The 16,181-nt window shown below is 39.5% G+C and overlaps 1 protein-coding gene and 1 long non-coding RNA gene across 2 annotated transcripts in view; both read left to right on the forward strand.

Annotated features, from left to right (window-relative positions):
• Positions 1 to 16,181, forward strand: part of LOC309631140 — a 283,441-nt gene that overhangs the window by 10,944 nt on the left and 256,316 nt on the right. The gene's annotated exons all lie outside the window — the stretch shown is intronic.
• DYTN (dystrotelin) overlaps positions 1 to 16,181 on the forward strand; it is a 45,410-nt gene that overhangs the window by 10,613 nt on the left and 18,616 nt on the right. Inside the window, exons 5-8 of the mRNA XM_082396758.1 lie at positions 1,035 to 1,106; positions 1,366 to 1,529; positions 6,098 to 6,209; positions 7,644 to 7,792. Of these exons, the coding sequence (XP_082252884.1) occupies positions 1,035 to 1,106; positions 1,366 to 1,529; positions 6,098 to 6,209; positions 7,644 to 7,792 (497 nt within the window). The remainder of the gene's footprint in view (positions 1 to 1,034; positions 1,107 to 1,365; positions 1,530 to 6,097; positions 6,210 to 7,643; positions 7,793 to 16,181) is intronic.

Raw genomic sequence — 16,181 nt, forward strand, 5'->3', positions numbered from 1 at the left:
AAGTACAAGCCATCTTGTCACGATTACGCAAATGTTTGTTGACTTCTGTCTGGCTAATTGTCAGCAAAGTGGCTCTAAGTGCCACTTTCCTGATTAGAAGAATGTTTATTCGAGTTGATGGACTCAGCAGGGGGGTGTTTGAAATTACTTCTGAGCTTGGGAGCAAAGCCTGCTGACAGACTGTGCTGTAGAAGACATCAGATGTGAAACTGGGACCCACAACCAAATGGGCATAAATGGAGGTGACAGGTACATGTATCTGTGCATATAGATAATGTCAGGGCCAAGTCCCTGGCCATCTCGGCAGTCACAAGGGGTTCTTAGTCCCTTAGTTAAACTCCTTAATGTGACTGATTGAAAGATGGAAACCATTGAGTGAGGTGGTGTAAATCAAGCCATTGGAATACACATCAGGTCTGGGTGTGACGAAGCTTTGGGAGAACCCCTCAACAGAGTAAGGAGTCTTAGAGTGAGAGCTCAATTCTGCAGCTAACTTGCATTTGTTTGTTTGTTTGCTTGCTTGTTTTACCTTGGACAAAATATCAGATCTCAATTACTCCTTGCTTTAAACAAGGATAATGAGTGCCCTACCTCAGAAATTGGGATTTGTTAAAATGAGACGATGTGAAAGTGTTTGAAAAGGTTTCCTTAAAACTGCCCTGAACTTTAATACAGTATCGTTGTTACTTGTAATTCATAGCTGCACAAGGGCAAAGAAAGATTAAATATTTGACTGGGGTCAAAAGAAAAGAAACAATGCAAGCCCTCCCTGTGTTTCCCCCACTGCCAGACTTTCTTCTCACTTCCTCCTCCTCCCAGCTCCACTTCTTCCCACTTGTTCATTCATTATCTCTATTCATACACTGCACAAAACCCACACATGTCCTGTTTGCCTAGACTGAGACAGCCCATCCAATCTCAGACACCAGATACTTGTGGCGCTATGACCGTAAGCGCCACCGCTCAGGAGTGACTGGTGGCCACCTATTTCTCCATTTCTTGATCGCTGACGTGGGGTTTCTTGCCTCTTGTAGATCCCGACTGCCATGGGGGAAAGTCGAGCTCTGTGCTCTGTGGAGAGTGCTACACGCAGCTGTTTCCAAGGGGTGAGTGCCATTCACATGTCCCTCAGACCTGGGGGGCAGACACCACTGCTGACCCATTTAAATCACAGACCTACTACTCTACACCGCATCCTAGAGAACCTAATTTAGAGGTAGACTTGCCCCGACTTTGCACGCGATAAACTTCTTAAGTAGAGCCGACAGAAACAGAGCCAGAAGAGAAGATGAAAATACATTTTCATCTCTACAAGAGACCAAAGTTCCGCATAGAAACACATCCGAGTGTGCCATTGTTTTTCAGGTGTTGAGCTCAGCAATTAAAGAAGAGAAATTCCTATCTTGGTTACAATCTGAGCCTCCCATCCTCCTGTGGCTCCCGACCTGCTACCGACTGTCAGCCCCTGAAATGGTCACTCACCCTGTTCGATGTAGAATCTGCAGGAACTTCCCCATCACAGGACTGAGGTAGAGTCATTCATCACTATTACACGGACCGTCACTCTCCAAATGGGTCTGGAGTTGGAGCTGCATCTCTCCAGATTCTTTTTGTGGTCCTTCTCACACATCTAGAACTCAGTTGATTTTGGGGGGTCAATAATTTCCTGTATGAGTGATCCTGCTTATAATAAATTTTATTTTACCTTCTATAATTAACGGAATATTAAGTTCTATGGACACATACTCTGACTGCTAGATATTTTTGTTCCTTAAGGGGAAATTTTTTTGTCTTTTGTTACCAAAAAATGCTGTTAAATACTTTGGAACCATCCATAATAATAACAATAACAATAGTTTACATTCTTTGCTTTTTTAAAAGTTTTATTGAAGTATAGTTGATTTACAAAGTTGTGTTAATTTCTGCTGTGCAGCAAAGTGGTTCAGTTAAACATATATATATTCTTTTTCATGTTCTTTTCCATTACGGTTTATCACAGGATATTGACTATAGTTCTTTGTGCTATATAGTAGGACCTTGTTACATTTGTTAAATGTTGAACAAAGGTTGTGTAGTTCACATGGATCATTTCATGTAAAGCCTGTTACAACTCTGTATACATGTGGTATTGTTATGCCTAATTTGCAGAGACACTAAATAACTTAACCTTAAGCTCACATGGTTAGCAAGTGGCAGAGGCTACCGACCGAATCCAGAGTGCCTGCTTTGCAACCGTGATGCACTGCTGCCGCCTTGTGCAGACAACTGAGAACATTACTTGAACCCAAAGGAATGATGAGGCTTTGTGGGAGCAGCTCACGCCAGAGCTTCTCTGGCCTCGAGGAAAAGGCAGATTTGAAAGCTAGGTTTGGACATTGGAGATTCAGACCTTTCCACAGCTTTGAGGATGACAGTCAAAATCCCATATTAGGGAAAGGGTGTTGTAGTTCTCTTGTCAATAAAACAATAAAGAAGTGAAATCCGAGTTATTATTAAAGATGAGGAGAAGAGAAGGAAGCGTGCAGGTGTAGGCCAGGCAGGGGGACCACCGTGGTGGACGAACATGTGTGTAACAGGGGCTGGAGATGTGGTAGGATTGAAGAGCTGGGGCAATTTGGGAGCTCAAAACAGGTAAAAAAAGGGGGTGCCCAGGAGGGGCAGGAGGAGTGATATAAAATAGGTCTGATATAAAATAGGTCTGTTGGGTCCACTAAGAAACTGGAAATCAGGTTTTAATTTTGCTGAGAAAATGAATTGGATTTGCCGAGAATTCTGAGGACACAGTGAAACGTCACTCATGGCAAACTCTTCACAAGTAACTCAAGTTGAAACAATAAAACATACAAATGGCCCCAACTGTTGGAAGCCAAGTAAGCCAAACCAAAGAAATCTGCATGCTACAATGAAAAATAAACCTTTTTTTATTGGACAGTGGACAAACATGAATATGATTTTCCATGTTATATGTATATCATACTGACTTACTCAATAAACAAGTATTATTTAAGCAGTAACTTTGCATCCTGCACTGGGTTAGGTACAGAATTCACTTTGCAGTTATATAAGATACAACTTTTACGTTGAAATATTTTTTCAAAAGCATTATGTATAACATAAAGCATGTATTATTTTTATTTTATAAAGGAGTCTCACAGAATTTGAATGACTTGCTCAGGTCACTCAAAAAAAAAAACCAAAAAAACAAAAACAAAGGCAGAGGGCTAGAAGTGCCATACTTTAAGTTTTAGATTATGTCCCTATCTATTGAGAGTGAGATTAAACTTCCGCTTAGAAATGCCGCTGTGTGACCCATCCTTCCTCCTAGAAATCTAAGGCAATGTACAGTTCTCATATATGCAGACAGCTGTGTGACCTGGGCGTGGCCTTTAACCTTTCCAGACCTCGGTTTCTTTGTAAGCAAGAGAAGGAGAGGTGGGTCAAATGATGACAGGCTTCTTTTAGCTGTAACCTTCTGAGTCTATTAGAAATTGCTTGAATGTATTACAGTTCTAACCTTAAACCTGTGTTTTTGGCTCTCAGAAAACTCCAGCAATAGCCTCAAGGTTTTTAGTTTCAGTGAGATTCATAAAGACATTTTAGAGCAGAAGTGTTTGCAGATCTGGAGGTATAGCAGGAAAGAGGGCAAAGACTTGACCTCCTAAAGTAAGAGAAGCTACAAAGACCAGAGCTTGTTCCTAAGCCAAGTGTTCAATTTTAGCAGAATGTGTCACATTTATGCTCTGTAATAGCCATGTAAGTTTGAAATGAAATTAGGGGAAAAAAGTTGGTTCTCTATGAGTAAAGGCATCAACAACAGACCAATCTCATTATCCACACTGCACCCTTTCTCACACACCTGTCGGTAGTTTCAGAGCATGGAGGAACTAAGCCAAGATTAGGGTCAGTGTATTGTCCTAACGAGTCAACTGTAACCATACAGTAATGCTAAATAAAGCAGCCAGTACAGGTGGCTCATCAAATCATCTTTATAAAAAATACTTTATGTTATAGACTTCATGTCTCCCCAGTTACGCATGCTGAATAATTTTCAAAGCTTTGTAAAACCTTTGCAAGGCCGAGAGGACAGGGTTTACTAGCCCCATTTTCTTCATTGAAGAAACTGTCATTCATTTAATTTCATTCAACTGATGTTCTTTGAAAACCTGCGCTGTTCCAGGTATCTTCAAAACAATGAGCTTAAGTTTCCATTTCAAGGTCACCTGGTAACAGTGGCATGTGACTCAAACGCAAGTCTCCTGACATGGTGGTCTATTAACAGGGGTTAAAATAGCTGGCTCTCCATTTAGATGGTATCCCTGGGCTCAAAGCCTAATGCTACCACTTACGACGTAGTTGTGTAACTTTGTGCAATTGCTTAAACTCTCTTTGAATCAGTTTCTTCAAATGAGGATAATAATAAGAATGCCTTGCCTTAAAGAACTTTCATGGGGATTAACTATGTCAATGCATGTCCACTGCCTGCTACATAGTAAGGGCTCAAAACTGTTTGCTACTGTGATAGCCCTTCAACACTCTGTATTAATATCCTACCCTGGGACGAGGTGTCGGGGACGGCAGTGAACAAGGACCGTGAGAGCTGGTCTCATGGAATTTCCATCCTCCTGCTCTGCCTTCCAATGACTTTGGTCACAAGCCCTTCTGCCATCTGGCCTCAGGAACGTTGCAAGTTTTTATTCCTCCATTCTCCACAGTTACCTGTAGGTCTGATAGGTCTGAAAAGCTCTAAACCCTTCTTCTTCACCCCAGTCTGCATTACCTTACTCCTCCTCTTCCTTCTACCTGGGATTTCCTCTACTTTAATCTCCCACCCAGCATTCTTTGCCTAGCATGAGTCTCAGCTCTTCCAGAAACATTTATCAGACCATACCAGCTCCCAGGGATCTCCCCCATCTCTCCTACAGCATGTATTTTCCATGCCTCTTACTCGGCACTTCATCACACAGTACCTAATTTTGCTAGTTAGTACCTCAAGCTTCCATATCATGTCTTTGCAGCCAGATATGAAATTTGAAGAGCATAGGAATCTTGTCATAGTTTAAGTTTTATAGCTTTGAAGACCGGGGTTGAAAACTCAAATGCTATTGGGGGCAAGGCAAGTAGTATAAATGAGGGCGGTTGTCTGGGGAGAGACTGTCTTAAAGGTGTAGCTACCCCCTTGCCCTCGCCCATTGCTGCCATTGATGGGGAAGACCCGACTTTATGCTGCATCCTCTGTAGTTGAAGAAGGGAGTTAAAATAGCAGGAAAAAAAGTATAGATCCCTGATATTTTGCAGACAAACAATATGATCCCACTCATCCTTAAAAGTTACTAATTCATGACTGAGGTCTCACCAGCCCTCCCCAATATCACAACATGTTCCCTGAGTGTCCAGAGACACCCTTCCCTACCAGAGTGTCTCAAGATTTCCGCCTGCCCTTCTGATCACAGGAGATTTAAGATTGTAACTGTCCATAACAGAAAGTCTGCAACACTGATGTGTTAAGAAACTTGGGTGTGGTGGTCACTCAGTCTTGGCTGGTGAGGAACTCCCTCTTTTCCACAATATCCTTTCCTACATACAGATTTCTGATAAATGACACATTTATTTTAGATTCTTCATCTATGGTTTTATTTTCCCCAACACCACACAAGAATGCAGGTCCAATATCACCATATCTCACACATTTTCCAGAGAAGCTAGAATTCAAACTTTTTGGAAATCTCCCAGTTTTCTTTAAGTTGGCAATTAAATTCAAATTACCTGAATGAACTATGCAGCTACACAAATGTGGCTGCAGACTTAAGGGTCTATCCTAAAGGTTGTAGCACATAATACCCTGCATATAAAAGACACTTGGTATTTGGGGGGCAGGGTAGAGAGGATGAATCAGGCTTCTATATGATAGTTTGTTGACAAAACTATATTAATTTAATGTCATGTTATAAAAATGCCAACAAAAGAAGACAACTTTATACTCACTCGATAGCTCAGACACCTCCTGTATATTTCAGGATGCTCATTCTCCACCTGAATAGTACTTTCTTTGCTCACCTACTAGTAGTGATGTAAGTCACACTTCCATTTTAATTGGCAGATACCGCTGTCTGAAGTGTCTCAACTTTGACATCTGTCAGGTGTGTTTCTTATCTGGTCTTCAGAGCAAGTCCCACCAGAAGTCTCATCCTGTGATTGAGAACTGCATCCAGGTAACATCTAATGCCATGTACCAAACTATTCATGAATCTTATCAGTGAAAGCTACAGCAATTAAAAAACTTTTCCTCCTAGAAAATCACAGGTTCTGCTCCTTTCACACATATAATATTTAAGACTAAGGAAGTGGCAAACTCAACCTTAAATATCTCTCAATATACATGTACTTTCTTTACACTGTAGATTTTAGTAAACCTTTTGGGGATAAGAAAAGGCCAGAGTCTAATCTGAAGCCATTGACTCCTACTGTGTACTAGAAAATATCTGCGCAGTAAGAGGGGAGAGGCATTGGAAATGGATACAGATTAAAAAGAAAAAGCCCTGGTTTGGTAAAATGCTGCATCAAGGCCTCTAGTTGCTAGTACATTTCGGGAATTTTCTTTTTTAACATGTCTTTTCCTGAGCACTAAAATTCAAGTAATTTTTTCCTTAGGAAAAACAAAAGAGAAAGATTTCTATCTCAGTTTTGACTGGAAAAGTGTAAAACTAAGACTTCATAGCTGACTTTCAAAATTTTTTTAAAGAAAATTATAATACTCAGCAAGAGAATTCAGCTCTTGCTAAGAAGAAAGAGAAATAGGATAATTTTAAAGCAGAGAGCATTTCATTTTTTCCAGAAAGAACACTCTCTTTTCATCACTGAGTATGAATCAGTTTCTCCATGCAGATGGCCTCATCCTCAAATTTCACAATAGTGAAAAATATTGATTAATTACCTTTACTGAGGACAGTTTTCCCCTCATTCTCTCTTTACCATGAATGGTCCACAAAAGTCAAGTGCCTCAATCTTGCCAACTAATTTTCAGTGGATATTGCTTTACTAAATTTTATTAACCCAGATCCTCAGATTATTGGCCTATGATCCTCTTGTTTCTAAAAGTCTGGGGAGAAATAGGGCTTATCGATATTAGACTGACACCATGTGGTCATTTTGTTATTACACTTTAGATTTCAAGGGTTGAATACTTTTAATTAAAGGTCTCGTTGTTTTGTTTCCTCTCGCCTTACATGTGGGGTGGACTTTAGGTGGTCTGAGAATCCACTGATATTTTATACAAGATTAAATGTATGAGGATTTTTCTGGAAATAAATTCTCAGAGGAATCCTCCAAATTAGTAACCACAGGCTTAGTCCTCTTTCGTACCTTCTTCTAGCTTTAAAATTCCCCATTCCTGAGTTGCTCTAAGGAAGAGGAGTGTTTGCAGAAGTTGGGGGGTATTTAATTTGGAAACATATACTATATGTATGTGTATAGAGAGAGGATGTGAAGAAATTCAGGTAGTAAGGAAGTAAGATGATTTTTCTGTGGACATAACGGTAAGTGAAATAATTTCAGAAACTTCCAGGGTGGCCAATCCACCCAAGTAAGGAAAGAAGACCACTTTAAGACTGATCTGACGCCCTTTGTTCTGTTGGCTATTCCAGCAGATGTCAGCAAAAGAAAATACAAAACTCTTCCTCAGGACCCTCAGAAACAACCTGCTCCAAGGGCGCTGTAGGAGGAAAGAAGCTGCGAGAAGGCAGTGGCTGCTGGACCAGGTGAATCCAAGAGGTGTGGCTAACCATGCAGAGGCCAGGTGAGTGTCTCCGAGTGACAGTCGCGCAGGTTGGCAGCCCAGAGCCTGGGTACTGGGTTATGCAGCCAGCAAGCAAGGGAGGGGTAAAGATGCTGTTCCCCTCTAGAAACGACCTCTAATTTTAAAGTAGAACGCGAGACAAAAATACCTTTAAGTGGCCCATCCGATCATTTAGAGTTATCCCAACTAAAGACCTCAGACAGACACAGAAGATTTTTAATATTAGAGTATTTGAATAACTTTCTCCAACATCTTTTTTTGTTGTTGTGTTACTTTTGAAAGCCTAATTCAGAATTAATACTTATTTTTTAAAAAAGGAAAAGAAAGGCACATTCCATCACTCACAGGTGAGTGTTATTCACATTTCAGTATTACCAGATCAGGAATTATGCTATAGATACAACTTGTCATCCTTTTCTCCATTTACATTAAATGGAGAGCATTTTCCCTGTCATTAGCTTCCAAAATATCATTTCAATGACCTCACTCTTATCCTTATAAGGAAGTGCCATAATTCACAAGCAATCCCTTAACATTTTGGTTATTTTCAAATTTTGCCCCCCACCAAAATTCTGTAGTCAACATCCCTACACACGCATTTTCTTATATTTTATTAAGATGAATTCTCTCAAGTAAAACCATTGCATCAAAAGTTGTGAATTTTGTTAATCCTCAAAATTCAGAATGCCAAACTACGCTCCAGAGGGTTATCTCAAAGGATATCCCAGCACCACTGGTATCTGACATCACCCATCACATACCTGAGCACCAGCCTAAAGATGACTTTTTAAAAGTCTTCATGACCTTAACTGCTGAAGTAACTACTTCTTTTTTTTTTTTTTTTAAGATCAAATTTATAGAGAGAGTGTTTTGCTTATTTCTTTTAAATTTTATTTATTTATTTATTTATGTCTGTGTTGGGTCTTCGTTTCTGTGCGAGGGCTTTCTCTAGTTGTGGCAAGTGGGGGCCACTCTTCATCGCAGTGCGCCGGCCTCTCGCTATCGCGGCCTCTCTTGTTGCGGAGCACAGGCTCCAGACGCGCAGGCTCAGTAATCGTGGCTCACGGGCTTAGCTGCTCCGCGGCATGTGGGATCTTCCCAGACCAGGGCTTGAACCCGTGTCCCCTGCATTGGCAGGCGGATTCTTAACCACTGCGCCACCAGGGAAGCCCCACTACTTCTTTATAATTTAAAATTTCAGAAGATAAAGGAAAGAGGTACTGTTTCCATGGGCTTATTATCATCAGACTTTTGGGAGAAAAAAAACCCAGAATAATTCATTCACTCTTATTTTATCTACCAGAAGTATAAGAATAGATCACTTTAATCAAATTGGTATTTATTTATTAATTTCTTTTGTAATTCCCTAAACTTTTCTCAGACATCTACCAGCATATTTCTATCTCGATCCCAGACCCTATTTCTGTGGTCATTTTGTCACTTTTTACAGTTTGGTATAATTTAATGTATTTGTACAGCTCTTTAAAGGGAAAAAATACATGTTGACTTCGCATTAGATGCCATGCCTTATACCTGTACCACATTTTCCTAGCAGGTGGTTATCAATGTATTTTTTTTTTAATTTTTGACTGCATTGGGTCTTCGTTGCTGCGCGTGGGCTTTTCTCTAGTTGCGGCGAGCGGGGGCTACTCTTCGGTGCACGGGCTTCTCATCGCGGTGGCTTCTCTTGCTGCAGAGCACGGGCTCTAGGCGCGCTGGCTTCAGTAGTTGTAGCACATGGGCTCAGTAGTTGTGGCTCGCGGGCTCTAGAGCACAGGCTCAGTAGTTGTGGCGCACGGGCTTAGTTGCTCCGCGGCATGTGGAATCTTCCCGGACCAGGGCTCGAACCCGTGTCCCCTGCATTGTCAGGCGGATTCTTAACCACTGTGCCACCAGGGAAACCCCAATGTATTCTTTTTTTTTTTTTTAATTTATTTATTTTTTTTATTTATTTATGGCTGTGTTGGGTCTTCGTTTCTGTGCGAGGGCTTTCTCTAGTTGCGGCAAGCGGGGGCCACTCTTCATCGCGGTGCACGGGCCTCTCACTATCGCGGCCTCTCTTGTTGCGGAGTACAGGCTCCAGACGCGCAGGCTCAGTAGTTGTGGCTCACGGGCCCAGTCGCTCCGCGGCACGTGGGATCCTCCCAGACCAGGGCTCGAACCCGTGTCCCCTGCATTGGCAGGCAGATTCTCAACCACTGCGCCACCAGGGAAGCCCCCAATGTATTCTTAAAGTTAGAGAATTTGGATATCATCTTGATGTATAGCTTTAATAGAGTACAAATAATTTAAATTTAAAAATAGAAACAAAGATATCAGATGCCAATTCATCTGTCTTCTTCAAGCCATTTATTTCACCTTTCCCTGACAGAGTGACAGTAAACTAGGACAATTAATCAGTGGAATTTATTGAATACTTGAGATCTTGTCTAAATTCCTCCATTCTCATAGTTAGAACACAAAGATCCATGCTCTTATGTGCATTTCTTTTGGCCACAGAAGCCTGACTGATCTTTTACAAATTCAAAATATGATGGCATTCCTCACGCACTCATTTTTCCCAAAATTCTGTGCCTTAAACCCCTCCATTAGCTTCCCATTGTTTTTAAGCTAAAAACTAAAAGTTGTAAGGTGACTTAGAAAACTCCTGCATGTTTGAGCTACCCTGGGAACCTCTCCAGCGTCATCTCTCCACCAACCTCTGTGCTCCAGCCCTGATTCCTCCCTCCTCCCCATAAGACTAAGCCAGATCCCCCAACTCTTAAGACGTAAACCTTTACTTTAAAGAATTCATATTCCTAGACCACTTCTCTGTAATGACTTGACGCCTACCTCCTAAATACTTGCAAAAGTTCTGCTCAAATGTCATCTCATCCTTAAGGCCTTTCCTGACCACCCATTTATCATTTTAGCCCCTGTTCCCACTCTGGCACTCCCAATCCTCCTCCCTTGCTTTATTTTTCTTCAAAGCACTTCATCAGCATCTGACGTTATACAAATTTTACTTTTATTTAAAAATTTTTTTTCGATAATGTAAGCTCCATCAGGGGAGGAAACTTTTATTGTTTCCAGTTGTATTTCCAGAATCTGTAAAAATGTCTGAATATGATAAATGCTCAATAAGTGTTTGTTGAATGACTGACGGACCGAGTAATAAAATGGATGGATGCATGATGGAGCGATTAATGGATTGATAGATAAAGTGGGTCTTTTAGAATGGGGTATGAAAGTGACTCGAGTAATTACCCAGTGTTGGAAGACATTAGTGAAGTTTGAACCTGGGACAGAGAGACACAGAAGTCTTGTTCTCAGCCAACTCTGTGTGTGGCCTCGGGGACTGTTTTTAAGACTTGGTTTCTTCATCTGATAATAGGGATAACCTGTCCTTCTTATTCCCAGAGTAATATTTGTGGAGACAAGATGAGGAAAGGGAATTGCAAGTCCTACGCAAAACTAAACGTTCTTTAAATGTTGGTGTGTTATATTCTGTTCATCAGAGTACAATTGAGTTGTTCACCAAAGTATAATTCTAATGTAATAATTTCCACTTTAGCCTAGATACTGATGAATTAAAAAGTTCTGATTAGTGATTGGTCAAGGAGAAATTAATGTGGAATATTACTATTTTACATTGTGATAATAGGCAAAATCATATCCTTGCTATCTATTAAGTTGGCACATTGGTACTGACCATCTTCTAAGAGATTCATGGTTATTGCCAAATGGTAATATTGAATTCATTCATTGATTCAGCAAACATTCTTCATCCTAATAAGCCTCCTTCCTTTTAATGTGGATTCCATGCAATAGTTTACACTGATAATATTTTCACTTACAAAAACATAACTGAAATCCAGGTACCAAATATCACCACTATTATGATATATTTTGGGACATTCTTACAAATATACTAAAAAAGAATATAAAAACTGTGAAAAAGATCACAGAAAATTACTTCCATTTGCAGCTAATATGATTGTGAATCCCCAAGAAACCACAAGTAGCTCTAGCAAAAACTAGTAGAATTAATTGGTTTTGAGTGGTGGAAAATAAAATATGTATGCACAAATAGCTCTTCACTATATCAGCAATAGCTAGATAGAAATTTTATAAAAATCCCATTTACAATACCTGTAAAATTATTTTTAAAAGAAACTAGAAAAAACTTAACAAAAAAGATACAAAACCCATGTAAGGAAAGCTGTAATATTTGATTGAATATACAGAAAATAAGACCTGAGCAAAAGGGAGAAACATACCAAATTCCTAAAAGAGAAGACACTAACATAACAATGTACGCGATTCAAAAATTAACCTTAAAATCAGTACTCGCGATGCTTCTTTGGTCACTTGCAGAAATGCACAGAGTGGCAAAAAAATGTGAGTTGCCTGATGCACAGCTGAGGTAGAACTGAGTGACACCCTGCCTTCTGGTTTCTGCCCTTATAGTATAAACACATGTCCTTTACACAGTCTATCTTGTGCCATGTTTTTCCCATTTTTGTGCTTTTTGTTGGTGATTTCACTGTTGCAAATAACCTCCAAACATGGTGCTGCAGTGCTGGCTAGCATTCCTAGGTGTGAGAAGGCTATGATATGTCTTAACAAAAAATACGTGTATGAAATAAGCTTCGTTCAGACATGAGTTACATGGGTTCAATGTTAATGAATCAACAGTAAACATTCAACAGTATACATATATCTTTAAATAGAAACACACGGGGGGTGGGTGGTGGGATGAATTGGGAGATTGGAATTGACATATATATACACAAATATGTATAAAATAGATAACTAATAAAAAGAAAAGAAAAGAAACACATGAAAAACAAGGTTATATATTGATAGGTTGATGAAAATGTTCTGACCAGAGACTTCCAAGATCCTAACCCTGTGTTTCCCCCAGGAGCCATCGTTCAGTTTCCACTAATTCATTGTTCACATGACTTCAAAGAGCATAACTACCATGGATAATAAGAATGAACTGCATTTAAATTAAATGCATTTCCAAATAGAATCATGATTTTTTAAATAAGATAAAATAATTTTGAAGACATGTTGAAAGAATAAAGGTACAAGAATATTTAAAATTGTGGAAATAAAAAATAGTGAGAGGGGCAGGACAGGAGTAAAGACACAGACATAGAGAATGGACTTGAGAACACGGGGAGGGGAAAGGGTAAGCTGGGACGAAGTGAGAGTGGCATGGACATATACACACTACCAAATGTAAAATAGATAGCTAGTGGGAAGCAGCTGCATAGCACAGGGAGATCAGCTTGGTGCTTTGTGACCACCTAGAGGGGTGGGATAGGGAGGGTGGGAGGGAGACGCAAGAGGGAGGGGATATGGGGATATATGTATACATATAGCTGATTCACTTTGTTATACAGCAGAAACTAACACAACACTGTAAAGCAATTATACTCCAATAAAGATGTTAAAAAAAAAATAGTGGGAAGGGTTGTTCCTCAACAGACGTTAAAACTTACTCTAGAGCCACCATGACCAAATAATATAGTATAAATCAGAAATGGGCATATTGATTTGAGGACAAGAATACAAAATTTGATTAATGATCCAAGTATAAATGGGAGCCTAACATATGAGAAAGGTGGTATTTCAGTTCAGTGGAAAAAGATGCATAACTGGCCATCCATCAGGTATCCATTGTTTTGCCCCATAAACGAAAATAAATTCCAAATTGATTGAAGTTTAAATGTAAAATAGTTTAAAATAAAAATATTAGAAACATTTAGGAAACCTGGTGTTGGAGGAGACCTTTCTAAGCAAGACAACAAAATAAGGAATCATGAAGTAATAGATACACATATATATATGACGACATGCGAATGTAGACATTTTCTCACAGTAAATGATATTATAAACAAAATCAAAAATAAGTCTCAGACTTGGAAAAATATTTTCACTAAGAGGATAAACTATGCTATGGAAAGGTCCCTACAAATTGATAGGAAAAACTGAAAAAGAAGAAGAAGGAGAAAGAGAAGACGAGGAAGAGGAAAAGAAGGAAGAAGAGGGGGAAGGGGGAAGAGGAGAGGGAAACGGAAATAAGGAAGAAGAAAATGAGGAAGAGGAGAGCGAGGGCGAAGAGGAAAATACTCCAAATATATAAATAGGTAATCACAGAAGAGGAATTCCAAATGGCCATTAAACACACAAAAATATGCTCATCTTAACTAGCAGTTAGAAAAATGCCAGTTAAAGGAACAATGATATATTATCACTTTCTTTATCAGAATGGCAAAGAGTAAATGAATAACGTCCAGTGCTGGTGAACATGGAAGAAATTAGGTGCTCTTGACATTTGGTTGAAGTACAAATGGCTATAGACTTTTCAGAAAATAATCTGAAAAATAATTCATTCAATAAATCTTTAGTGAACACTCTTCTAGGCCCTTGGGATATATCAGGGAACAAAAGAGATGAAGATCTCATGGAGCTTTCATTCTACTGGGGAAACTAGACAATTAACAATAGGCATATACATGAATTATAATAATATATTAGAAGTTAAAAGTATTAAAGTAAAAGAAAAGCCAGGTAAGAGAGAGCCAGACTTAGAGGGAGTGTTGGTAGCAAATTTAAATTGAGTGGTCTTAGTGGTCCTCAGTGAGAGGTGACATTTGAACAAAGCCTTGAAGGAGGTGAGGGAGTGAATCCTACAGGTACCTGCGAAAGCATACTGCTAACTGAGACAGCCAGCTCAAAGTGGCAGTGTGCCTGGCAGCTCCAAGGAACAGCAAGGAGGCTAGTGTGGCTGAATGGAACGAAGGAGGAAATATTGACAATAGCCTAAAGGGGGCAGTGTAGAAGCAAGGCTATATAAATATTTTCCTAAATTTTTCCTAATGTTTCTATTTTGAATTTTAATTTAAATGTTCAACCGATTTGAAATTTATTTTAGCAAAGGTTTAGCTTGCTTTCTTTCAGATGGATAGCCAATCTATCTTTTTCCACTTAAATGAGTTACCAACTTTGTCACATATTAGGTTTCCTTATATACTTGAATCAACTAATAAAATTTATATTCTCTTCCTCAGATCTAGAGGTCAATTCTTGTGCATATACTAGATGTATGGTCATGGTGGTGCTACATTAAGTAGAAGGATAAAGTTGCTATCATCTGAAATGGGGGAGGCTTTCAGTGGAGCAGGATCATAGGGGAAGATCAGGAGTTCTGTTTGGAACATGTTAAGATTGAGATGTCTCTTAGACATCCACATGGAGATGTTGAGTAGGCAGTTTTCTATTCGTGTCTGGAATGTGGGAGAAAGTCTATTGGAGCTCAGATTTGTGAATTTTTGACATACATGGTTTTTAAAGCCATGGGATTGTATGAGATCACCAAATAGACAGTGTAGATGGAGAAGAGAGGAAAACCGAGAACTGAACCATGGGACACTCCACATGACACAGTTGGAGAGAAGGTGAAAAACCAGCAAGGGAGGCTGAGAAAGAGTGATGGATGAGGTAAGAGGAAAACCAAGAATGAGGAATCCTGGAAGACGGGTACAGAGAGTGTTTCAGGGAGGAGGGCATGATCTACACTGTCAAATGCTGCTGCTGGGTGAAGTAAGAATTGACCTTTGGATTTAGCACTGAGGAACTCATTGATGACATCAAAAAGAGTATTGTAGGACAGTGGTTGTAGAAAAAAATCAGACCAGAGGCAGTTTAAGAGAGAATGGGAGTTGAGGAATTCAAGATACCAAACAAGAAAATTCTTTCCAGGATTTTTTTTTTATTACTATAGAGGGAACAAAGAGATAGTGTAGGTAGTAGAGTATCTGAAGTTAAGAGAATGTTTGGTTATGATGGGGAAAATAACAGCATGTTAGTATACTGAAGGGGATGAGTTTGTAGTGGGAAAACTTGATGATCTGGTGCAAGAGAGGGGAATTGTTGGAGCAATGTCATTCGGCAGCCAAGGGGGGATGGAATCTATGCACATGTGGAGAGATTGGCTTTAGAAGAATGGTACCTACTAAACATAAAAATATACACAAGATTTGGCCCTTGATCCATTTTTGGAACTCTGTCCTATAGGAATAAGAGCACTACTACATAGAAAATAAGATAAACATTGTAGCATTGGAGGGTGGGGCACTAAACAAACAAACTGAAGATCCACTGGTAGAAAAATGGTCGATTATATACGATACAACATACAAGAGAACATAGTGAATCTACTTAAGGACAAATTTTAGCACCTATCTACTACCCTAGAGGGCATTCATCATCATACATTAAGAGAAAAAGGCAAGTGGCAGAATCATGTGTATGGAATGATGCCATTTTTGTTTCAAAAACAAATTCAATATGTATTTTGCTGTTTGCAAGCATCTGTATGAATGCAGAAAATGGT

Source organism: Balaenoptera borealis (genome assembly GCF_965194805.1).
Source record: "Balaenoptera borealis genome assembly, chromosome: 6".
In the NCBI taxonomy this organism is placed as follows: domain Eukaryota; kingdom Metazoa; phylum Chordata; class Mammalia; order Artiodactyla; family Balaenopteridae; genus Balaenoptera; species Balaenoptera borealis.